The 27,781-nt window shown below is 32.2% G+C and overlaps 1 protein-coding gene across 4 annotated transcripts in view; it reads left to right on the forward strand.

The window, feature by feature from the left end:
* Positions 1–9,562: 9,562 nt before the first annotated feature.
* The window catches only part of LOC140449188 (uncharacterized), a 287,503-nt gene continuing 269,284 nt past the window's right edge, over positions 9,563–27,781 (forward strand). For 2 of the 4 annotated variants that reach the window (XM_072542345.1, XM_072542348.1), the window contains exons 1-2: positions 9,563–9,826; positions 16,359–16,948. In XM_072542345.1, coding sequence (XP_072398446.1) covers positions 16,439–16,948 — 510 coding nt within the window. In that variant the 5' untranslated portion in view covers positions 9,563–9,826; positions 16,359–16,438. Of the gene's footprint in view, positions 9,827–13,361; positions 13,381–16,329; positions 16,949–27,781 lie in introns of those variants that run through there. The other 2 variants (XM_072542346.1, XM_072542347.1) reach the window with 2 other exon arrangements.

Consider the following 27,781-nt stretch of genomic DNA (forward strand, 5'->3'; position numbering starts at 1 on the left):
CATACAAACAGATATATTGGTAACAAATAACATTTGAACTTTGAAAAACTAAAGGTAATTGTAATAATCAAATCTTGCCAAGTACTTTCGCTTTCTACAGCATCATCAGGGGCATTTCGCCAAATTTGGGCTATCCATGCAACACATCAAAGCTTGAATTTCTGGTGGAATAGTCATGATTAGGTCTTGCTGGAAAAACATGTAGGTGTTTAAGAATTAAGCAAAAAGTTTCCAAAATATATAAAGAGGGAAGCGTTAAAATCCGTGATTTTTGAAGTAGCTTCTACAATGTGTTATCCTACTGAGGCAAAAATATACTGTATTGCACTTTTTGTAATTTAAAAATAACATCAGATTGTCAACTGCACTAGAACTCAAAAAGGAAGACCATATCGAAGATGAGACTCGAAAAAAGAAAAATATGCCTTTTTGGAAGATACTAAATTGATTTCCGTTGAAACAGATCTTATTGCATAGCAGGCTGAGGCTAGTTTCTTGCTTAACAAATTGATATGAAGGGAACATTTAAGGTTGCTGTCTATAAAAATACCAAGAAATTTTACAGAATCAACGATACTGATCTGGCTGTTATTGAGAAGCAAGGGTTGAAGAGCTCCTTTAAGAAATAATGCTACTATCTTATCCACGTTAAAAGAGAGTCAATTAGAGTCGGACCAGGTTTTTATTTTAAGTAGATCAGAAGTTATAATTATTGCATGAAAAGTAGCAATATTAGAGTTCCTCAGGTAATACTGGTATCATCAGCAAAAAGAAAAAATTTTCCATCAATTTTTAAGTTAGTGATGTCATTTATAAAGATAAGAAAAAGTAGAGGACCCAGTACTGAACCTTGTGGTACTCCTCATAACAATGCTTTTGTGACTAGAGTCAGTATCATTTGCTTTAACTAGTTGTTTTCTATTCCTCAAGTAAGATTAAAACCAATTCAAAAAAATACCTCGAATTCCGTAGAAATTTAGTTTTTTTATCAAAATGTCGTGATTTACACAATCAAATGCTTTGGCATAGTCACAAAAAACAGCGACAGTGTAAAGATTATTGTTTAGTGCTTAATAGACCTCATGCAGTACAGAAAACATAGCATCGCTGGTACATTTATTAGATAAAAAGCCGAACTGATCTTGTGATAAAATGTTGTTTTCAGCTGTGGGCTATTTTCTTTTATTACATAGTTTTCCGCTGGCTGGATTTGCGTAAATATTTCGATTTTCGCCGTCATTTGCAGGAACATTCATTTATCACCGTTTAACCGTTGTTTATGATAAATCCGTTGATCTAACACAATTGTTCCATTGCCTAAATCTAGGTTAAACAGAATTAGCATTTCGCTGTTTTTCATATTAATTAATAAAATTTTTTAATCACAACAAATAAAAATAAAGGAATAATAGAATTAAAAAACGATATTTATAATAGAGTACAGTTTCCACGTCCATATTTTAATCCGTCAGTTACAATTTCAATAACAGTATATTAATTGATTTCATTTTACAACATATTTTCATTAATTGAAATTAATTTTTAACCAATACAATGGAATCGCGAAAGGAGGTCATACGCTCATATAGTCACATTCAACTCGAAATGTGGAAAATTCATTACAAACAAAATTATTGGAATCATAGCTTTATTATTTTATTGTCGGGCTTTTGTAAGAGAACTTGTAAGGTTTTTATTTACTTCTATTACAGGATATAATTAACATGATATAATAACTATACAGGGTGTTTCAAAAAAAGGTAACCCCGTCTCTAGGGTAGGTAAAAAATGAAAAATAATTGGGGTTTGCTTAGTAAAAAAGTTTTGTAACGCCATCTGTTTTCAAGGTACAGGGCGTTGAAGAAAAAAAAATTTACGCATTGTTTACGATTTTGCCAAAACTACTGGCAACATTGTAATGAAATTTTATACGAATATGTTTTGGAAGCTGATACATCCCATGAATTTGTTTTTGTATCTGATTCTCATAGAGGGCGCTAGTTACACGGATCGTACTAAGTATTAGTCAATATAACTTTTTTAAGAATATAATTATTAATCAAAATTTCAAGTAAACTTAAACACCATTCAATTTTACACCAAAAAGGTACTCTTGGTAAAACTCGATACTGTGTACCGTTTTCGGAATATTTTGATTTGAAAATTATGAAGTAATAATTGATGCTGGTAGTAATGATAAAGTTCTAATAGGTATACCTCTATTTTCTCCAAGTGTGCCATGGAAATCTGACATTTATTGATTGTTATGACGATAAATCAACAATAATTAGAGTTTTGAAACTTGTTATTTGTAAAATAAAATCAAAATGTACTCAAATGTTGAATACACTGACATGTTATTAACCTTAGGCGAATGTTTAGGATGTTCTAGTGCAGCTGTGACACGTTATGCAGAAAAGTTTCCTAGAAGAAACTTACCAAGTAAAAAAACATTTATAGCCGTTGAACGACGTTGTCGAGAAACTGGGAATGTTAGACCAAATAAAATAAATTCTGGTAGACCAAGAACAACAAGAACAATTAATAAAGAAAATAATATTTTACATTTACTTGATCAAGATCCAACAGTTAGCGTAAGGAATATAGCAAGACAAACAAATACTTCTTCTTCAAGTACTTGGCGGATACTGAAAGAACAGCAATTACATCCTTATCATTACAGACAAGTCCAAGAGCTCTTGCCAGATGATCTACCGGTTAGAGTGGATTTTTGTGAAACATTGTAACAAAGGACAGCCACAATCCACATTTTTTAAAATGCATTCTTTTTACGGACGAGGCCACCTTTACGCGACAAGGTATGTTTAACTCCCATAATACACACTATGGTGTAATGAGAATCCACGAAAAGGGTATCACATTACAACACTCATTTAAAGTTAATGTTTGGGCAGCAACTTTAGGTGACAAATTAATAGGTTATCATATTCTACTGGAAATTTAAATGGTGATATGTATCTTGATTTATTAACAATTCCTTATTCGAAATATTAGAAGATTTAACGCTAAACGAGCGAAGATTTTTATTTTGTATGCACGATGGAGCTCCACCACACTTTGATAGAAGGTGTAGTAATTGGTTGAGTAATCATTTCCGAATCGATGGATGGTAGAGGTGCAGAAGCTCCGATTCATTGGCCTCCTCGGTCATGCGATTTTAACCTTTGGACTACGCAGTTTGGTCGTATATTAAGGAAAAAGTCTGTGCTACAGAGGTAAATTCACGCCAAGAATTGGAAGAAAGAATTTAACGTCAATTTAATGACATCATATTTGATCCCCTACTGTTTAGAAGGTTAATGGATTCCTTAGAAAAAAGAATAGACTTGTGTATTCACGAAAACGGAGGGCATTTTGAACACTTACTGTAATTTAATTTTATTTTATGTTCTTAGTCATTAATTTAATTTTCTTCTTGTGAGTTTTGGTTTAATTACTAACTATTTTATACCAGCATCAATTATTACTTCCTAATTTTCAAATCAAAATATTCCGAAAACACTACACAGTATCGAGTTTTACCAAGAGTACCTTTTTGGTGTAAAATTGAATGGTGTTTAAGTTTACTTGAAATTTTGATTAATAATTATACTCTTAAAAAAGTTATATTGACTAATATTTAGTACGATCCGTGTAACCAGCGCCCTCTATGAGAATCAGATATAAAAACAAATTCATGGGATGTTGATTTCATTATTGAAAAAAATGTTCGTCTTCATCAAATTCAAGAACATCCAGTGGATGCAGAAACGGAATCTCACAGTCACAGTCGGGATATACATTAAAGAGGCCACTTTGTCAAACCCCAATGTCAACACAATGCAATCAAATCTAACGTTAGATGTAAAAACGCAAATCTGTAATACTAACGGACACACCTGTCAAAGAAAATTTAAAAAAAGGAAGCTAGGATTCGAGAAGAAAAGGTCAATAAAAAAATAAAAATAAATCAAACTAAGAGACAAGTTATAAAAAAACGTGTATTTAGAGAAAGCACATCTTTCAGTAACGAAAGTGTCAGTTACTAAGAAAGTTTAGATTCACCAGAAGATTTTGACAATGTAGAATCCAATTCACCCAGAGTTTCAAAAGGGGACTATGCTATTGCAAAATTTTATGGCAAGACTAATGCAACCTGTAGGCATTACGTGGTTCAGATTGATGACAATTTGTTAAACGGCTATGATGTTAGTTTTATGAAACGCCATAACCAAACACGATATTTCTTAGAATGCGACCCCGGTTTTGTTCCTATTGATGATATTATTTACAAACTGCCTCTACCAATAAAAAGTAGCAGTGCCAGGTTTGCTAACATGATTTGTTTTAACATAGACTTTGATGAATTTGACTTTACTTTATATTAGTTCAATAAAGAGTTATTAAGAAAATTTCCTATTTTCTTTACCCATTTTTTTTTGGTATATCATACTGTCCAGTTAGCCCACTTCCATGTTCCAGTTAACCTACTGGGTAGGTTAATCTATAACACCCTGCCGACCCTGATCGGCCGCCACTGATTCTGTGGAAAGCATGTATCAGCTTGTTAACTCTAAAAATAAGACATTGGAGTAGGTTATGTTTTAGGATTAAAATTCCAATCAATGAAATTTTTAGTGTCCGTGTTCGACTTATCCAAATTACACTTTTTTAAATTCCTCTTTATGTATTATACCAATATTTGATTTATAATAAACGCCACTCAGAAACTGCTTATATCTTCATTTAGGTTGTTCCTGATTTCCCGATAAAATTTATTCGGTTTTACTTTACTTTTTGTGTAAGCTAAACTTAATATACCCCATTTTACTCTTAAAACTTTTTCCTTAAGTCGATTTATCTCCTCGTCTTTATTCGTTGATCATTACGTTTAATGTGCGAATCCTAAATTTTACTACGTAGTAATGAGATGGCTTTGAATTACAGTGGAATTCGATAACTTGAATTGCAAAAAATTCGAGTTAATGACTCTTCAGCATAACGACTACCTATTTCTGATACAAAACATTTTAAAACTACGGTTTCGACTTATAAAGGCAGAATTTATTGGTAATTTTTTTCAGATATAAGTAATATTGAAGCAAAAATTCCGATTTACCAAGTAATTTTATTTTACCATTTTAAATTGCATACAACTTATTATTAAATGAATAAAAATAATCTTGTTAAATATCTTTTTTAAGTTACAGAATTTGATAAATATTTTTCTATGGCTTTCTTTAGGAGCAGTTATAGTTTTTTGAAAAAAAAATCGGTTGCCTGTAAAGTCGGTTTTACGGGCGAAAATTTTACGTGACAACGTCTTTTTCTCGGTAGAATATTTATTGATATGAATATTATTAAATTGCACAATAGGAACAAGGAATTGAATGAAAATAAGAATCGCACAAATTTTAACTATAGAAATATATTTTGTTTACTAAAACATTGTACATGTAAACTTAAACTTAACTAATTTCTATTTGAGTGATTTTGTTGAGGATAGGACGATGATCGCACAAGCACGGAAGCACGCACCGATTCAACGCGCCTAATTCTCTAGTGCTGCGCGCGCAGCGGACCGATCATGTTTGAGTGGGAGAGAGACGCAAGGCATTCGCTGGTCCGGCGGGCCTCTCTCTCGTTCGGTGACTCATCGTAACAGACGTGAGCGGGCGTTACACTTTTTCATGAATGACTCCGAGCCACAACCTAATTTAAGACGTTGTCACGTCAAAAGTGCATATTTAAGTGTTTAATACATATATTTACATATTTTCGTCACTTTGGGCCCGTCCGTTTATTTCTAGGTACTATTTACCTGAGCTCTTAACAATTCTTAATCTTCACAAATTGAATTGACCGACAGTTTAAAATTCTAAAACGAATCTGCGGCGGCTTAGACTAGAATATGCTGGTGTCTGATTGGCCTATGGGGAGCAGTACGGCAAGAGATAAGAGCTTGCGGCTCGTTGATACTCCTCTATACAGGGTGAATCATGAGGAACTTTACATACTTCTACCATATGTAGAGTCCATCAGGGAGCATATCATGTGGCCACTAAAAAATGTCAACTCCTCTTCTTTATTAATTAACAGGGTGATTTGTATAATTGACCGTTTATTTCATTTTACTGTAGTGTTTATACGGCTCATTTGATTTTTTTAATTTTTGCATGATACAGTACACTACTATCAAGCATTCGACTGGTATTAGCTAAACTAAAAAATTCCAGGACTGGCTTTAGAAAAATTAATTTAGGGATTCGTATTAAATATTACACCCTGTATATATTTTTGTTTAAAATGCAATAAGTGATTTTCAAACTACATAAATAGCCAATGAAAACGACATATGCGACAATGTTGTCGCACTTTTATTAAATTTTTAGTGAACGATCAAATCTTACCAAAAATAGAACAACCATAATGAAGTATCAAATTATAAGGTAATTAATTTAAACAAATGTTATAAATTTCAAACATTTTAATTGAAATGATAAACTAAGTCACTGCACAACAAAAAACAGTAACTACTAACAATAACGAAGAACAATTTAAAAAAAACTAAAAATATGTACATAGTTATGATAAACCCATAAATTAGAACTGGAAAAGATACAATAATGGTAACAAAATAAAAATAATTCAAAATAGATTTTCGAAATGGAACCCTGCAGCCTGTACACATTTTTGTTGCCGAATTGTTAATTGACGTATTGAATTACGGATACTCTGGGGATCGTTTCTAATAGTATTACAACAATGTATAATTCTATCAATTAATTGTTGTCGGTTATTAATATTCACTGCGTAAACTAGTTGCTTCAATCGTCCCCAAATATGGTAATCAACGGGATTGAAATCAGGGGATCTTGAAGGCCACGAAATAGGACCTGCACGTCCTATCCACCTGTTGCCATAAACATTATTGAGATGTTGTCTCACTGCCAGTAAAAAGTGTGGGGGTGCCCCATCATGCTGAAAATACATCCCTCGGATAGCAACGTTGGCGTTGGCAAGCAAATTCGGCAAAATATTTTGTAGAAAGTTCAAATAGACCTGCCCTGTTAAAGGACCATCAAAAAAGTGAGGACCTACTAATTGGTTATTTATGACACCAATCCACACGTTAACCGAAAACCTTAACTGAGAACGACGTTCTCGAATAGCATGGGGATTTTCTTCTGCCCACACATGTGAATTTCGTGAATTATTTATCCCGTCTCTGGTAAATTGAGCTTCATCTGTAAATAGTGTCCTGTATAGCGTTGGTCGATTATTGTTAATCCATCTACAAAATTCCAACCTATCGATCTCATCTAAAGCATGTAGTCGCTGAACCATTTGAATGTGATATGGGTATAGATTATTTTTTTGTAAGACTCTACTTACTTTTGATTGAGTAACATTGAGTTCTCGACTTACTTGTCTAGTGCTTATTGTAGGGTTCATAGTAACGGCGTCCATAATGTCATCTTCCTGCGCTTCATCTACATGTCGCTCTGTTGTTCCACTAGGAAAAGTGCCATTTTCTCGCAAATAATTAAAAACTGACCCAAATGTCGGATGACTGGGAGTTCGACGATTAGGAAATCTCCTGCGATATTCTCTACTAGCAGCCCTACCATTCCCATTACAGAATCCATAAACAAATATTATGTCTGCATATTCTGTGGTCGAAGACTGATGTGGCATTTTGAACGAAAGTAACAAAAGCTCTACCAAAACTAACACAATGTACTTAACGTAGATATGACAGAAAAAATATGTATTCTTGTACACATAAATAACAATTGATAATGACAATAATGACAATGGGTATAAAATATCAAGAAACGTCAAACGGTAAACGCCAACCTTCATTTTAAACTTTTTTAGATTTATTTTTATTTAGTACAGTTGATGCAATGTATTATTATTTGACATAAAATTTTAATCATTTACAATCAACAAAAACTAACACATACAAGAGGTTTGACTTTTTAATCAACTTAATTTATTATTTATCGAAAATAATGCCCCAATACGATCCAGTAGCGCACCTAGAATTTGCCTCTGGGGGGGGTTTTGGTTGGCCACCGAAATTTTTTTTATGATGTTACCTCCATTTTGAGTCCTTAACATGTGTGAGTAACAGTGTCGTAATAGGGTCCTGGGGGGGTTTTAACCCCCAAACCCCCCCCCCCTGGGTGCGCCAGTGATACGATCTATGAGTAAAAATTTAAAATTGAAAAACAATTGATTCTATCATAGAGATAATACAAAGTGACAGTAAAGATGTTAATTTTCTACGTATTAGATTATGTTGTAGGAACTCATTTTAATTAAAATGTTTGAAATTTATAACATTTGTTTAAATTAATACCTTATAATTTGATACTTCATTACGGTTGTTCTATTTTTGGTAAGATTTGATCGTTCACTAAAAATTTAATAAAAGTGCGACAACATTGTCGCATATGTCGTTTTCATTGGCTATTTATGTAGTTTGAAAATCACTTATTGCGTTTTAAAAAAAAATTATACAGGGTGTAATATTTAATACGAATCCCAAAATTAATTTTTCCAAAGCCGGTCCTGGAATTGTTTAGTTTAGCTAATACCAGTCTAATGCTCGATAGTAGTGTACTGTATCATGCAAAAATTAAAAAAATCAAATGAGCCGTATAAACACTACAGTAAAATGAAATAAATGGTCAATTATACAAATCACCCTGTTAATTAATAAAGAAGAGGAGTTGACATTTTTTAGTGGCCACATGATATGCTCCCTGAGGGATTCTACATATGGTAGAAGTATGTAAGGTTCCTCATGACTCACCCTGTATATCCCTACCGGAAGGACGTGGCGCCTAAATACCGGTATATATATATATATATATATATATATATATATATATATATATATATATATATATATGTAAATTAAGGATCACTCGAAGAGTGGTGAGTTTTTCGGTCAAAGGGTGGAAAAAAAGACAAAGAGACAAAGAAGGTGGCTACTTCATCTATTTATTGAAGACGTTTCGCTTTTTAATCAGAAAGCATCATCAGTTCATCTAAAAAGAACAATTGATTGAGATTGAGTGGGAGATTGATGTCTGTGGATGCTCCTATTGATCCTTTATTCCTCTAACATAAAGGAATAAAGGATTTACAAAAAGCCTATTGACAGTAGTACCACACCACCAGTTTATAACAAACGGCTTCCACGAGAAAACAAAAAAAACATACGATGCGTTATTGTATTATACTTAAACGAAGGAGCGTTTAAAATTTCCTAGCTTAATACAACTTCAAACTTTGATATGAATTATTCATGATGTATCTCATTGACAAACTATTATTACGATAACTTTATTAATAGCCATTGTATAATTCGGCGCTTATTACTCTTTGACCCCCAACAGACATTTTAATACAATTGTTTCATCGCCTAAACCGAGATCTAAAAAGTATCCAATAAATAATAAACGCATAGCGTTTAACGGTATGCAATGCGCGTTCGATATCCACAAACACTTTCCGTTCTGTTGAAAACTTCCCATTCCCTATGCTTCTCAGTTTCTATCCGACCGCGAAGTGGTGAGTTTACCGCTTTCCGGAAAACTCGCTAGCGCCACGTGAAGTTGCGCGAACTGCCGAGAAAACTCGGAACATTTTTCTTGCTGCAATTTAAGTTCTCAGAAAGTTGTTTTGTCACAAGGTCCTTAACGAGATTTCAGCGGCAAATAGTTGGTTCGTTGCGGGAATTTCTACACGGGGAAATTGGTGAACAGTGTTTAAAAACCTGTGGATACTCGTAGTAAAGAAAAATAAAAAAGTGAAGTGTTAAAATATAAAATTTCCTACTTTTAGTTTTTAAGAGAAATAAGAAACTAAGAAATATTTCAGAATTTAAAATTAATATGAGGCTTATGATTAAAATGTGTCCGTATTTATGGTTTTTTGTGCATTTTAAAATTGTGAAACAACTTCTCAAAATTTTACAGTTTTTTATAAGATTTTTGTTGTCATATTATCATTTTTGTTTATTGTTTTAGTCAGTCTATTTGTCGCCAGTTGTTCCACTTAGTTTCTTTATATTTTTCGGTCTTGTCTCTATTTAATTGTTTATTTTTAATCGAGAGGTAGTTCTAATTTATTTTCTTATTTTATATTTTTACACTTTAAAGTTTTTATATATTCCGATCCTCAAGAATTTTTCTATAGTCTTCCCTATCCATCGCCTTTCTCCGCCAAGCACGTACTCCCATATTTCTCTTGTCTTCATCTATGTTATCAAGGACTGCATCTATGTTCTGAGTCTTCCTGTTCTTCTCTGACCAATGGGTCTATCTGTATCTGCATCTGTAGAGTAGGTGAATGTTATTTATTTATTTATTTATTTCATAAAAGTATAAACGTCACTGATAGAAGTGTCATTAGCCGTACTTGATTTAATTCTGAGCGGTCAGGTAGAAATCGCAAATACGTTTATCTATTAATAATGGTAATACTAACACTAATCCTTTAACGACGGGAAAGCCACGACGATATATTATGAGACTAATTTTTTTTTTTTTTTATTTATTTTGCTTCAACCACTCTGGTAGCTGGATTATTAGCATAAGAAAAATACAAAAAGAGATAAAGACACACATAGGCATATACAAAATATCAATTACATAAAAAGGTACATATACAATATATCTTTTAATTGGTGATGTATTGTGTTAAGTTTTATTAAAAAAGTTTATAGATTTTAAGAATTCTATCAAGTCAGCTACGTAGTTAGATTCTCCTGGGTCTTTTAATATTTTTGGAATGTGGTAATATAGTCTTTCAACTGAGTATATTGGACAGACAATTTAAGAAGAGGCCAAGAGGACGGTTCCTCTTCTCTCTTCAACAAGTATTTATGTGTTGTAGATCTGAGACGCGTTATTAGGACTTGATGTTCTCTCTTTGAAGGCCAGAAGTTCTATGGAAGGGCGGAAGATTTTATTTTTATCAATTTAGTGGTGCTCCTATTGGTTGTGCTAAACATCGTGCAATTTGGCTTTTAAGTAAGGTATGCACCGTTAGATTTTCCACTGATACTGCTGTACTGGTTACTGCGGACCTAGCTAGACTATCTGCCTTTTCGTTACCACCTATTCCAACGTGTGACACTACCCAGAAGAACTCTACTGTCAAATTGTTTTGGTATATATGGTATAAAATTCACTAAATCTGCTGTAATATTGGATGAGAGGGATAAATCTGAGAAATTGATGTCAGACAACTAAGTGAATCAGATATTATAAGAGATTTGGGAAGTTTTCCAAGAGCAAGTCTAACGGCTCAACTCTGAAGAGTATCCAAAGTTTTGAGCAATGCTTGGTTTGCGGAGTTATACATAACACATTCGTAGTCCAGTTTGATTTAATTAAAGCTCTATATAAATTTATTAGAGTTGGAAAATCTGCTCCCCAATTTATGTGATACAGATTTCATAATGTTTAGTCCAGCTTGGCACGATAGTCTTAGTGAGTGTATATGACTTGTCCAGCTTAATTTTGGGTCCAGTTGCATCCCTAGGAATTTTATTTCTTTTGTATATTCTATAGGAGAATTGTTTAAAAATAGATTTGGGAGCTTTTGTGGATTTGATGTTCGTGAAAAATGTATAGCTTTTGTTTTTGTGTTGGAAAACTGGAGCCCAATATTGTTAGACCACGATATATTGACTTAAGAGCTGCAGCAATACGATTATGAGCAAATAATATGTTTTTATTTCTTCCTAGAATTACCAGATGATCAGCGTACAAAAAAGTTTTAATTGTACCATTGCAGTCCGACATTGTTAATAGCAATTAAAAATAGTGCTACGCTTTGATTCGAGCCCTGTGGAATTCCATTTTTCTGTAATTTAGATTCTGACAAATGGTTATTGATTCGAACTTGGAAATATCGTTGAAGTAGAAAGTTTGAAATAAAAGCAACCATGTTACCGTGAATCTTTCAATTGTGAAGTGTAGTTAAAATATCATAGCGCCATACTATATCAAAAGCCTTTTTTACATCAAAGAATACGGCTAAACATTCTTGATTGCGTATAAATGTTTCGTGAGTTTCTGACTCCAAGGATATTCACTTATCTAATGTTGATCTATTTTTCCTAAATCCACTTTTTTCGGGTATCGATTGGCAATGACCTTTTCTAGCAACTTACACATTGCTTTCGTGAGAGAGATTGGTCTATAGGAATCTGCTAGGCATTAATTTGTATGAGTTAAATTAAAATGTCTAGAGGAACGTACGTCTTCTATACATGAATTCGGATATACCAATTAAATTGGAGGTTAAAATATAGTAGTTAGGGCTTCAGACATAAGCTTATAAATACACACTTATACAAAATACACCAATAAGGTAATTAGTCATTATAATAATTATTTTTAAAAGAAAAAAAACCAAATTTTCCATACACCAAACTGAATTTAAAATTTAAAATAGACCATAACTATTTACCCAAACGAGAACGCTATAATTTTATAACCCGAAAATCAATTACCGTTCTTCATAATAAGCTGAATCTGTTTAATATATTGCATTGTGAACGAACAAGCTAATTTCATGGCTTTAGGTTTGGTGAGTCGAAAAGAGGACGCAATAAAAAAATAATTTGTGATTAATGTCATACATGTGCAAAGATTCACCAGATGGACTATATTTCATCTGTTATCGACAATCATTTGTAACAGTTTAAATATAGCGAAAAATAAATCTATCAACATTTTTCTAGAGTTTTAAAATAACTTGTAACACTTTTTTTCGTAATAAACAACTCATAAAAACTGAAATAGAACTATTAAAAATATTTTTCACTCTCCCAAAAAATAAACGTATACACTCACAAATATCATAGTAATATTAAAACCAATGCATGGCCAATGTTGTGTATATTTTAAGTAAAAATGCTTCCATCGATCTATCGTCCGTTGGCAAATTTAAACAAATAGTACCTTTAGTCAAGACAAATTAAGACCAGTGGCCATCATTTTTCCGGTAGGCAGCCTTCGTCTTCTTCGAAGAACGTTCTTTTGAGTGAAGTCTATTTTGAATATTTCTTGGTTTCTGGTGGGTATCAGTGGATGCACGTTGCAACGACGGTTACAAAACTGCATAGAAACGTACGATTAAACGGCATCAAGGACTGCTCAGAACTGCTTTCTCATGCCTAAAATTGCCTTCAGGGTATGACTAACGCGGTCTTTTGAGATGCCTACTGTCTCAGCTATCTCGCGCGCTTACAATCTGCGGTCTGCTAATACGAAATCGTGGATTTTTTTCACGCTATCATCCGTTGTAGGTATTTTCGGAGCAGCTGGGCATGGCTTATCAAAAACTGAGGTACGACCATGTTAAAATCATGAACATATATTAATATACTGTTCGTTGCAAGATGTTTTGGATTTAATTTTCTAGGTATAGTTGTATACAGGGTCGGACTTATATATTGATACATTTTTTATCGAAATTATGGCAATCCCACAAACTAAAAGAAAAATACATATAAGTAATACTTTTATCTTAAAATATATATTTAACATGGTGAAAAAATAAAAAAAAATAATTTTAAACTTAACTATCGTCTACTCTATCATAGCTGTCGTTTAAATCTATAACTACTCTATTTATATTGTTTTGGAACTGTAAGTATTTTTCTTCTAGTTTTTTGACATGCTCTATACATTTTTTCCAATTATTTGTTGTAATATTATTACATTCGGTCTTAATTAACAGTCGAAAATGATTTAGGAGAATTATTATTTTTCCTCACATTACTTTTTAATTGAGACCACAGTAATTCTATTGGATACAGTAAATAATAGTTTAATAATTCATGTTTGGAATTTTACTCTTTAGTCTACAATGATAGAAGCATCATCCAAAATAATAACGCTATTTTTTTTTAATTTAGGTAGTAGTTGCTGCTCGAACCACTTTTCAAACAAAGTACTGTCCATATCTTGATGATAATCTAAGCGACAATCATTTACACTCTTAGCAGAGAGTAATAAAGCATCTTCTACTCATCCTAATTCTCCCCCATAATTTAAAATACAAATTTACCGCCCTCTAGAGGGAAAAACATTAGCCATAAGTACGTCTGATATCTGATAACTTCTAAAATTACCTGTTTATTTGGTGAGTTTCTGAATGTGACTGTCTTCTGTCTTTGTTTTTAGTTTGTTGAATTCTATCCTATCCTCATGTGTCAGTAAACTTTTAGAGAACATGATAAAAATAAGGTTCGATTGGTATGTAGAACATCATCTGAACCTATCGCCTTTCCAAACAGGTTTTCGTAAAGCTAGAAAGGTATCTGAAAACATTATCCGTCTGGTTAATAAGATTTTAATTACTATTTCAAAAAGGAAGCCAGCGGCGGCTGTTATGTTAGACATTTCTTCAGCATATTATAAAGTATCTATTTCCCAACTATTAGATGCTCTGGGAGATCTCAATTTGCCATTGTTACTTATTGAGTTAATTAAACATATATTGACAAATTGTTCGGTGTTCGTCCGAGATCCTATTTCCATTAATCTATTGCAGCCAAAAACGGCTAATGTTGGTCTATCTCAAGGTTCCCCTTTGAGTCCAGTATTATTCAACATCGTCATTAACATAATCTCATCTTGTGTGCCTGAGGATGTCCTAATGACTCAATATGCAGATGATGTTGCTCTCTCTTGTTCCGGCTACAGCTAGGTGGAAGTGGTGGAAGAATTAAATGATACAGCAGGGAATATATCTGCAAAACTTCATGGCATGGGAATGTGTTTGTCATCTAGCAAAGTCAAGCAATTTTTTTAATAGAAATAGAAATAACACTCCGAACACTCAAATATTATTAAATAACATCCTGCTCGATTGAAAACAGAAAGTTTCTTATCTAGGAGTTATTTTAGATAGTTTCCTTTCTTGGAAAAGCCAAATCGAAAAGATGACGTTAAGGGTATCCAGTGGAGTCAATATTATTCGGTGCCTGTGTCTAACATGGTGGGGAGCAGATCCTGCCACTTTACTCATTTTATATAAGGCCTATATTAGACCACACCTTGATGATGGATCGATTTTTCTTGAAGGTTGTGCCCGTTCCTTACTTACAAAACTGGATAAAGTTTAATATAGAGCTCTCAGAGTGATCGGGGGATTTATGAGGTTCTCTCCAGTTCATATTATTTTGTCGGAATGCGGGGAAAGACCGTTAGATCTTAGAAGGATTTGGCTAGCAATATATTCTTCAATTGAGCACTTTCATAAAGTATTTCTGAATTAGTTTAGTTTCTGAAGAAGAAAATACTTCCAACCAATACTGGCTGCCTTCCAGAATACGCTTCATGAGATTCATGAGGTGGCACATAACTCCTTATTTCCTTGTCACTCCTTCCCGCTTGATTCTCAGATTTCTCCTATGGTTTATGAAACTCTTAACCTAGGGAAAGAATGTAACCAAGCCAATTTTGAGTCAAGGTACCTTGATAACTGGTCTGAATATAAACTTGTCTTCACAGATGGATCCAAAGATGAACAAGGTAATGTGGGCATTGGTATATATCTTACTGAAAGCATCGAATTAACAGCAAGATTACCATCTGCTAATTCAACTTGTTCAGCAGAATTATTTGCGATAAAAAAGGCATTAAATTTAATTCAACAGAATGATTTTGAAAATAGCCTTATTTGTAGTGATTCAAAAAGTGCTCTGGAGAAAATTATAAGACCAAGTTATAAGGCTGCAGCAAATTCTTCAATTCAAACAAAAACTTAGTCATTCTCTATTCTCCTATAACCATAACCCTCATCACCATTCTCTCCAGGGGCTTTGTTATTTTTCATTTGACTTAATGCTTGTCGAATCTTATCTACCTTTATCTCTGGCATTAGTTTGGAACCTTGATTCATGATCTTTTTGAAATGGCTCTTTGTATTCCTGTTCGATCTTCTCGACTACTTCCATATAATTCCTCGTAAAACTCTTTGACGACCATTATTTATGATTATTCTTCTTTTTTTCAATGGAAGTAGTCTGCAAGTTTATTTAAGCTATTAATAATAAGAGGTACTCATTTTTGTTTTGCATATTTTTGACTGTAATTTTTAAAACTCATGTTTTTTTTATTTTAATTTTTTTTGCTCATAAATACTTTGGTATTTCTTATAAAAAAATTCATTGTCATATTAAACACAATTAAGTAAATATATTATTTATTAATTATAATAATTAATAACTTTTTATATTTATAAAATTCGTGTGAACTATAACATTTTATATATTTGTTAATTATTCAGCTTTTAATTCAATATTTTGATTCAACTAGTCAATAGTTCTAATATAATGTGAACAAACAAAAAGTATATTATACTGCAAATATAAACGTTTTCAAAGTAATTTTCCGAAATGTCCGCCACCGATTCGAAAGAACCAGCATTTCAAAAGAAAAACTTTACAAAACTCCCTGTGCATCAGATAAACCCCAGTTACACAGTGCGTGTGATGTGCTGCGTGTTTTTTATCTTTTTAACCGAGATTTTTCTCGCCCACTACGTATATCGGCTGATAAACTCAGAAATCCGCGAGGACTATGTCGCGAAACACTCGTTTCATCATCATTTTTTGCTTGAACTACGCAGTGAAGACTTCCGCAACGAAGTTAGGAGAATTTTTAAGGAATTTAATGTGATGAATTCTAGCCATAGTTTGAAAAGAGAAAAGAGGAGCGTAAAACATAGGTTAGATTATAATTACTTGGAAGTGCAAGCCGAGGAGCCGCAGGTGGAGTTCTTTAATCCGAAAACAAGGGTGCCTGGGGACGAGAAGGATGATGAAAACTTAAGAAAACTCGGAAGGAAGGAATTGACACCCAGTGGGGACTCTTGGATATGGGTCACAAGCTCAAGCAGAATACCGGTGAGTCATCCTCAATTACTTTTATTTCCGATATAGCTATTATATCAGTGTGTAAAATATGTTTTAATATGTTTCAATTGTCCAATATATGTACAGCGAGTTCCTAAAAAAACTGATTCGACTCTTAATAAGATTTGATCATTTTGAGCAGTGTATGTGATTGGTCTGACATTATATAATATTTATTATGACAGACAAATAATAAAATAAACAAACAAACAACTTAGAAACTTGAAAGTTATTTCCAGCGTTTTCTCTTGGCCAGTTTTACTAAGGAATTTTTTCTCCTCAAGTTATAACATGAATAGTTTCTGATATATAACCGAGAGATCGGCTTATTGGACCACCCGCTACTTATATATACAGTATAGGTAAAAGTTTATGGTCGGTATGGACCTTACGTGAGATGAAGTGAGAAACACCTGTTTAAAAAGAGAGAGGTATATTAGGTCCGCCCTTTATATCGCCGAAAATGAATCAGTGGAAATAATAAAAAAGGGGAAATTCAACGTTGCCAAACTTATTGGTTTTATTTGACCTGTTGTCTTTTTAGCATTCGAACAATGTTCTAAGATAATCAAAATCAAATTTGGGCTAAATGGATTTAAATGGCAGTTTACTGTTTTTTATTGGGAATATGCTACAATTTTACCTTACAATAAGTGTAATATAATATTTTAATTTCCACTTCGGAAATCGTTTTATATAAATAAAATTTATTAATGTTTCGTATTTTAAATACGATTTCCAAATTAAAAATCTAAACATAAAAATAAGCTTATTTTAAAGTCACATTGTGCCTTATTCCCAATAAAAATAATAAACTGCATTATGACGCCACAATAAAAAACCTTCATACAAAATTATTTGGCAACGTCTCGTCTCGCGTCGTCAAAGCACCGAATCAAAGTAAGGACAGTGGTAACGAGTAGAGGTGGGTCGTTGACGTTTTTATCGTTAACGCAACTGAACGTTAAAGTTCCATGGTGCAAAAATATACTATGGACTTAAGTCATCTTTATCGGTTTCTTTTTCTTGTACTGGTTGATTTTCAATAGTACAATCTTCTTGTTCTTTAATTATAGAAGTAATCAGCTTCTTAACTCTTTCTTCTGTTTTTTAGCTTCATTTTTATCAGAAAATCACTGCACTTTAAATCATGAATCTATAAATGTACATAATGACAATGTGCCACTCTGTTCTATTCCTCTAAATCTTTTTACTAAACCCGATATTATTAATTGTACTACGTCGTATACTATGGATGTAAGGTTACCGATTTCTAAAATTTTATTGCAAGATTCTTGCAGGCAGCGTACCATAACAATCACTGAACTATCCTTCAAGTATTTTTGGCCACTCATTGTACTTGTTATTTCTTTAAAAGGCCGTAAAATTTGGGAAAGTTGAGAACAAATAATCCAGTCTTCATTATCTAGATTTGGTCTAAGTCTAAGTCTGTATTAACTAATACCAATGTGGAACGGATTGCCTCTTCTAACTCGGTCATTATTTTTAACATGTAATAGGTGAAGTTCTACCTAGTTTCCAGGTCTTGGATTGGCCGTTTGCTAACTTTGTTATGTTGTAATTGATACTTTTAAAGCATTTCTGAAGATAAGCTACTTTTTTTGAAATGTGTTTTTTGCCGAAATGACGAAAAAAAGACTTTTTATTTTATCTATTTGTACACGACAGCATTTAAGTGCGTCCTCCAACAATAAATTTAACGTATGAACAAAACAATTTAGATGTTTTCATTCCAAAACATCTTTAATAGCTTTGACCATATTTGAGGCATTATCAGTTACTGCAAATTTTACTTTTCGTTTTAGACCCCACTGGATTTTTGGTTAAATAATCTCCTGTTAATGCGATGTAACTCTCAGTTACTCCAGATGTCCAGAGGTCAGTAGTAATACAGATATTTTCTACTTCTTTAACAACTTGTGATCTAATAATTTGCTCAGTTTTGATATGGTATTCCTGAAGTAAAGAACCTGACAAAGTTTTTCTTGTTGGCAGTTTATATCCAGGAATCCACCCTGCAAACTTTTTAAAAGCTCGTTCTTCAACTATGGAAAATGGATGAAACGAGTCTTTGCATAGGTTTAGTAAATCCATATCTATTTGTTTCTTTTGTTCTAAACTAATATTTTTATTAATGGAAGTATCCATCACTTTTTGACGCTTGGGTGGCGGTGGAAGTATGTCAGTACTTGTAGTAGAAGTAGTCGAAACGGACAGAAATGCGTCAGGAGAAGTTTCAATCATTGCAATGTTCACAAATTGGACCATAAAAGCTGCATCTTCTACAAATGTGCATTTTTTGAAAATAAAATTATTATTCTAATACTAGGTCAATAATTTTGACTAAGAAAGAATTCTTAATTGAATATTTACAATAAATAAATCCTTTGACGAACTATCAATAAAGATTTTAAATCGAAAATGCAGATCAATCGAAAATCGAAACTCATTCATTAATCAGAATACCTAGTTATTTTATTTTCAACGTCAACCGATAGCCCGACTGTCCACTGTCCCGAAAGAGTCGCATTTTATTTTTAGTTTTGTAGTAGTCTCTCAGATCAACTAATCGTCCTCGTCGACGTAAAGTGTTCGTTGCTCCTCTGTTTACGTCTACACAAAACGTAGATTTTTTTAATCAACCATCAACTAGTTGGCTTACCAGTGAGAAACCGTAGATTCGTAAATGACAAATAATGATTTAAAATGCAGGGATTTTCTCATAAAAATGAAGATAAAAAAAACAAAAGAAAGAGTTAAGAAGCTGGTTACTTATATAAAAAAAGAAAAAGAAGATTGTACTATTGAAAATCAACCAGTACAAGAAAAAGAAACTGATAAAGATGACTTAAATCCATGGTGTATTTTTGATGAATTAATTGGACATGACTCATCTAAACATACACCTGTATCTAGAGATATAACAGAAGTCGACATGTATTTGTCTGATGATATATTACCCACAAAAAATTTCGAACGAAGATTGAAACTGTCCATTACAGTGGTGGAAAAACTATCGCCATGTATATCCTAACTTAACCACTATATTTATAAAATATTCTAGTATTGTAACAAAATCTGTTCCTTGTGAAAACATGTTCAAAATCTGGTTTAATTTTAAATAAAAGAAGAACACGGTTAACAAGAAAAGTGGTAAAACTTATGTTTTTAAATGTAAATTTAGACGATTCGCGATTTAATAATGTGTAATGTAAATATAAGTACTATTTACTATTTGTATTGTTTAATTTATTTTTCAATTTATAATAAATATATCCTTCGTTAGTTTCTTTCACTTCAATACTTATACACATAAACCATAATAGCCAATATGTTTGTTTGTGTACTCGCTTATTTGAAACTACTGGTAAACAATCAACTAGTTACTAGTTTGCGAAAAACTGTTCCGATAAAAATGTCAACGACCCACCTCTAGTTTCTTAGGTATAAGCTGGATCGCAACCAGAGATATGTAAAATATCTCTGATCGGAAGTAATCGTCTCACTAATGGGCAATCGGCGTCTATGAGAAATATGGAGGGGAGACCAAGGGGAAATATGATTGTTATCTTTGTCTATTCGCTGAAAATATGATTTTATATCTGTGTTAGATATACTGTTAAATTTTACCATACCGACCATAAACTTTTACCTACACTGGTGGTGGGTTTTTCGGTCAAAAAGTGGAGAAAAAAGACAAAGAAGTTGTATTTATTTGAAGACGTTTCGCTTTCTAATCAGAAAGCATCATCAGTTCATCTAAAAAGCACAATATGAAAAACCAAACATCCATTGAAAAGTCAATATAAATGTGTTACCTTAAAAAAACATGTAGCAGTCAATGGTGTAAAATGTAAAGAAGCTTAAGATCCAACAATTCCAACATAGCACAGCAAAAGACCATGTGGTTATAGTACATGTAATTTAAAATAAACTCTTAATCTTTTCAATAATGTTACCTAAAGTAAAAATAAAATAAATTAATATCATACTGTTGGAAGTGTGATCTTATGATCTTGTTAGTTCTCGGCAAATACTTATTTTTTACATAAGTTTTTCAGCAGTGACCATTTTCAGTAGACATAATATTCCCAATATCGAAACATTTATAGTAAAACAGCGAGAAATTCCTTTTAAAAAGGTAATTAAATATTTGGGCATTATACTGGATCACATGGAAATTTCACATAGAATATATGTTAAATAGATGTGAAAAAGGCCTAAACTTTCTGAAAATGACAACTAAAACTTGGTGGGGAACAGATGTTCAGACTTCCTTACTTTTTTATAGAACTTACATTCGCTCTATCATAGATTATGGATGTTGGTTATATGGATCTGCCAGCAAGAACTTACTAAACAAATTAAACATATTTATAAACCAGTGTTTGCGTATCTGTATTGGTGCCATGAAGACAACTCCTATTGAGCCCCTTTATGTTGAAGCACGTGAGCCTCCAATTTCTCTTAGAAGACATTTCTTGGCCGAAAAATTTTTACTGAAAATTAAACACCAGAACACTTTCCTTTATACCGAATTAACAAATTTAAACAATTATGATTTAACGAATAAATATTGGATTAAGAAAAATTCTCCAACCCTATGTGAAGCTCTTAGAGAAAACACAGTTTGTGCTGATGAAGCTATTAATTTAAAATCACACACAGACATAAATGATTTTGAAGCTCTTTTTTATAGCGTTAAATTTATTAAACCAAATTATGTTAACACTGGAAGAGCAAATAACAACATTATAACAAGCATCTTATCCAATTGGGATTACTACAGTACTATCTACACGGATGCCTCCAAATCAGAAGACGGTACAGGATGTGCCTTTTACATCCCCATGGAGAAGGTAGAAAAAATGTTTAAATTAAAAGCAAATATTTCCATATTTAGTGCGGAAGCAATTGCCATATATCAAGCCCTACTTTTTGTTTCTAACAGAGATTCCTCCGTTATTATTGTTTCAGATTCCATGTCAGTTCTCACAGCCATTAACCAACCTTTTGTTCCAACCACATACTCCAATCCCTACATAATATTAATTAAAAAATTAGTTAAACACTTTAAGGAAAATAAAAAAAATGTGATATTTATATGGGCCAAAGCACACAGTGGAATTAAACATAATGAACATGTGGACCAACTAGCCAAATTAAGTATTTATTCAGTGGATACCACAGAATTTCTACCCAGTATTTCTGATTTGGTTGCTTCACGCAAGGCAGTTTTAAAATATAAATGGAGTGACCTATGGTCTGAGTTTTGTTTTACCAACCCAAATAGATACACTTCTTTACACACAACTGTCCCTGTTGCACATTGGCACAGAACTTATAATGTCCCTAGGCGTTATATAACAACCATATCTAGGCTTAAATTTGGACATGCTTGTTTTCCTGCTCATCTTGCAAGGATTCATGTGATCGAGAGTAAAAACTGTGTGGAATGTGGAGTAGAAGGTGACCTAGATCATGTAATTTTTGGTTGTGCCAAATATAATTTGGAATCCACCTTATTATATAATAATATAGTTCGTATTACCGGTAAATCTCCGTTTAACGTTTTATCTGCCCTAGCGACTCAAAATAGATTAATTTACGATTGCATAATCGATTTTTTGACCAAATGTAATATTTTTCTTTAGTTAAAAAAAAAACAAAAATTGGTTTTTACTTTTTACCTTTGTTTTCTCTAATTTATATGTTTAATCCTATTTACCGTGGCCTAGTTCTGTGTATGTTATATATTATAATGTCCTGAGGGTCCCCTGGACGTGAAACGAGTGACCCATGTTAATTGTATATGTTTATGGATATATATGTGTATGTATTATTTATATTTTTTCTCTTCTTTTTGTTAAATGTTGTAAATTTATCTATTTTAGTCTATTCGATTGCAAATAACTCAAAAACTTTTTACTGTACCTAATGAGATTAAAAAATCATGTAACTGGCTGTATGGCAAACTGCCGAAGCCATAAAAATAAAAAAAAAAAAAAAAAAAAAAAAAAAAACATAAGTTTTTTACATAATTTTTAAATTATGTAAAATATAATATATAGTATATATATATATTATATCTATATATATATATATATATATATATATATATATATATATATATATATATATATATATATATATATCATTGTATATTAATATCGCCTGAACGTTAGTGTTTGATTAAAACCACTTCAAATGTAATTTTGTAACTTATAACAAGTATCATTTTTGAAAGCCTCGAGAAATGTTATTAACTGAGTAATATAGAGATAGCAAAGCCTGTTGAAATAAAGGCGAAGGCCAAAAGCAATTTTTCTGTGTTAATACACAGTTCAGTTCATACTTTTTCCGAGTTTATATTTTTTAATACGTGTTCCTTCTCTGTTTGCTTTCATGACGACTGACAAACATTAATTTCAGTTATTTCTCTGCTGTATATGACTGGATAGGCCGAGTGGAGAGGTTAATTTACTATTTCAAGCTTTAAGGGTAATAACAAAATATACACAGAAACGATAATTAAACCAAACAGTTTAGTACGAATTTAAATATAAATACATAGAAATAGAAATTAAATTTTTTTAATTTACTTTTAAATAAACGATTAAAATTCATTGCGTTTTTTAATATGATGAAGATATATGTATGTCGACTGTGATTATGCTACACCCTTTATGTAGTGGCAAAAATTCAACGTGTTTGGGAAGTGGTGTTATCTTGTTTTGGTGGCAATCCGTTTTTCAATGCTTCTGTGCAGTTATAGTTCAATTTTCGTTTTAAATTGATATAAGGTTGAATGCTCGAATAAATGAACTTTGATGAAATGAAAGGCAGATATCGAGCACAGTTTTATTAATTAAAACTTGCCAAAGTACTTTCGCTTCCTACAGCATCTTGAGGGGCATTTCGTCAATTTTGGGCTATCCAACAATCGCAGAATGTCATAAACATAAAATTAAACATAAAATTGTACATAACACTACATGCAGGATCATGATTTTAAAACTATATTTTTTCTGAACCCTTAATTGGATTTCGATGATTTATTTTTCACATTGTAGGTATATTTCTAATTAATTACTATATTAATGTTTTTTGAGAAATGTGTCGTTCATTGTAAAAGTGGTGTAACTCCATCAAATTGAATTTGTAGATATTTTGACATTTGCAAATTGATGTACAGGAAAAAAATAAAAGTCGTTATTGAGTTATTTACATTATTTATTGTTCACTACAAGACCAAGTTTCTAATCATGAGTATAAAACGAAAAAAATATATTGAATTCTGTGATAAAAATAGGAAAAAAAAATTTTTTTGGAGTTACTTCACTGTTATTGTGAGCTAATCGTACATAATTTCATCATCAGATGAACGTTCACTAGAATTACCGCTGTTTGACCGCGTTGGTATATCGGTAGGAAGATTTTTATAATACGAGTGATAAATCGGTGGAATATACGGTAAGAGGTCTTTCATATCTTTCTTTTTTGCGCTGGTTATGGGACGTTTTGAGGTATACAGTGGCATTTGTATAATATTGTTTAACTGAACCTCAGGTCCTTGCTTCTTTTTAGTTAAATCTACAACGTAAAATGGGGTGTCAGGATTAAGGGTTTCTTTAAATTTAAACTGTAATGGATGATTTCTTTCAAATCTTATCCATCTAATATTAAGCCAGCTGAACTCATAACCACATGTCGTTTTCTTTCTATTTGTAATGGAATTTTCCAAGGTAACTGTACTAAAAAAATCACAGTTTTTCATTTTCGTCACGCAAAAATGTGGCTGTTTGCGTTTTGCGTTTTTTATGATGTCTATCCATTGATCTGCACTGAAAATTTGTTGTTGATGACGACTAGCGGTTTCAATGACTCCAAATTCCCCATCGTTGGGTAAAAACGAATGACACTAAAAATTTATGGTCTATTGTGTTTATACTGAGAATAGGTTCTTGTACAAGCTTTAAAAGAGAAAGGGCCATCTTGATGTTTCTATTCTGTCCGGTACAAGAATCAGAGTACATTATGACATGGTTTTGTGTAGCTGCATGAGTTTTTAAAAGCTTTACAAGATATGATGAAATGTCTTGAGAGCCCCTTCCGCCTTCAATTTCATCCCAGACAAACATAGAGCCTACATCGTCATTGAAACAATGTATACCGAAGTTATAAACATAAAGATTTCTTTTATAGTATGCTACAGAAGTACTAAGTTTGGGGAAGGGTAAGGCTTTCTGTAGATCAAAAGTTAGAATGTATGCTTCATTAGTTCTTTTTGAATCATTTTCAGACTTTCTCTTGCTGCTTCTGCCTTTCGTTGGTGAACTTCTCTTTGTATTTTAAATCCCTTCCTAGCATTTTCATCGCCAGCTCCCTGTATCTTTAAATTAAGGTCATCACAAGTTTTGCAAGTGTCTTGGTGTGGCATTTTAAAATGTAAATTAAATTTTGTGTTGAAAACTTTATTATAATATTTTAATTTCTTAGGTTCTGTCATATTAATATCACATTTTTCTTTGTAAAGATCATACATTTTTCTTATTGTTAGTCCTGGATTTAAATACTTTCTACAGGCCTCGTGTAATGGCTTTGATAGGAAGGAAAACTTTCGATGTGAGCTACAATGTCAGAATCATCAAGTTTTCTGGAACTTGTTGTGCCTCGTTTGTCAGTACATTGGAACACATCATCCTTTGAAAGGTAACGATACAGTCTGCCATCACTGATTTGAAATGTTTTTAAAAAATATTTCTTACACACAGATCGGGTTTCATTACTTGACTTAACAAAATATTTGAAATGAAAATTTTTTCCTGCTCGTGAACTATTTAGTGGACGTTTTCTTTTGACTGCTGATTTTTGTACCAATGCATACAGATATGAATTTTGAAGATCATAATTTTTTAAATTCCAAAAAGAGTCAAATATTTCTTTTCTTTCATCCTCTGTCAACAGCGTTAAACATTTCTTTGGACATCCACAATCAATATTTTCAAATTTTTTCTGATTTTTTATTATACCTCTTTTAGTTAAATACTCTTTACCGCTATTTCTTAACATTTTTCTTTTGTTGACTGCCCAATTTTCTTTATTGAGTGATCTTTTTCTAGCCTTAGCTGGTACAGGGTCTGCTTGAAGATTTTGCTGGTCATTATTATCATTTATATTTTCGTCATGACTTGAATCTGTACCTAAAACAAGGAGACAACACATTTAAAAGGTTGAGCAAGTATAGTTAGTTATAAAACTCAAAAAATAAACAAAATAGTTCCGTATTAGGCAATCCAGACCACGTGACCTCTGGTTGGCAAACAAAGGTTATTTTTGTGATTTTCCTAATAACTATACGTTATTTATCCTGTATGAATATTATTCGCCTCATTTTTGGAATTTTTATTGTATGTAGTTCAATAATATGCTTAAACCAAATGCTAAGAAAATTATTATTAGAAGCACCAGATGTTGGACAAAAACAAGCAAAATAATATTTGTTTATTGTTGCTTTTCAAACAATGAATAAAACATATCTTTAAAACACTAAAAAACATTAACAAAAACAAGTAGATAAAGTTACGGACAGTTTTGTTGGTTTTGTGTGCCAACCAAATACAATGTTTAACAGGTCAATGGATTGCCTAATTCTTATTAATAACTTATATTTTAAGGTTATAAAAATAACTAAATGAACAACAACGAAACTTACCGGAAGTACTATTATTTTCTTCATTTGAAGGGTGATATTCGGAATCAGAATTACTAGAATCATCTGTATCCATCATAATATGCTATTATAATTCGTTTTGAAACAGTAAACATAAATTAATCAACGAAATGATACAATATGTAACATAACCTCTTGCAATTTTGCCACAATAAAAGTGAAGTATCTCCGGACTTACTTCATTATTATTGCGACTTGGGATTTACTTCACTTTTATAATGACATATTTACAGTCTAAGCTCTCGAACAAAACTAGTAACCCCATCTACATGTTGAAGGAGTAAGTTTTGGAGATGATTCGCTTTTATATTGAAAGATTATACTAAACGTGGTTGAATGATACAATAAAACAGTAAATAACAAAATATGGAGTTACACCACTTTTACAATGAACGACACAAATGTCAACGTGTTACTTTTATACAGGGTGTAAAAATAAAGTTGTGTTTTTTCATCTAATTTTGCAACACCCTGTGGAATGTGTAAGAAAAAAAAACGCTACATGTTATTATTATTTTGAGATGAGATTACTTTATTCTTTCTCCATATTTTCGTAAAAAAATCATCACGATATCTCCATTATCAAAAAAGAAGAGAATGTTCAACGCATTACGTGATTTTTTACTCTCCAAAATTAACGCACCACCTCAATTCTACCATAATTTTTAAGATATTTTTCTTGTGTATTTATGAGGTATCTCTCACAGCGCGAACGGACCTTGTTGCTTTACGAAGAGGTTTCTTAACACGTGAAAGGTATATTACAGACCTTTTGTCCAACTATATAGTTCCATTTGCTCCTTACATAGGAAATAATTTTCGTTTAATGCATGATAACGCCCGACCACATGTTGCACGTGTGGTCCGTGAATATCTAGACGTAACCATGAACTAGCCACCCTGCAGCCCTGATCTCAATCCCATAAAGAATTTGTGGGATATTATTGATCGTTAGACTTCGGCAAATATGCAAATAAAAATGTAGAAAATATGCCCATAAATATGAACGTGTTTACCCGAAAATATGCAAATATTTTACAAAATATGCATACAAATAAATAAAAAAATCG

Source organism: Diabrotica undecimpunctata, chromosome 8, assembly GCF_040954645.1.
Source record: "Diabrotica undecimpunctata isolate CICGRU chromosome 8, icDiaUnde3, whole genome shotgun sequence".
Classification (NCBI taxonomy): Eukaryota; Metazoa; Arthropoda; class Insecta; order Coleoptera; family Chrysomelidae; genus Diabrotica; species Diabrotica undecimpunctata.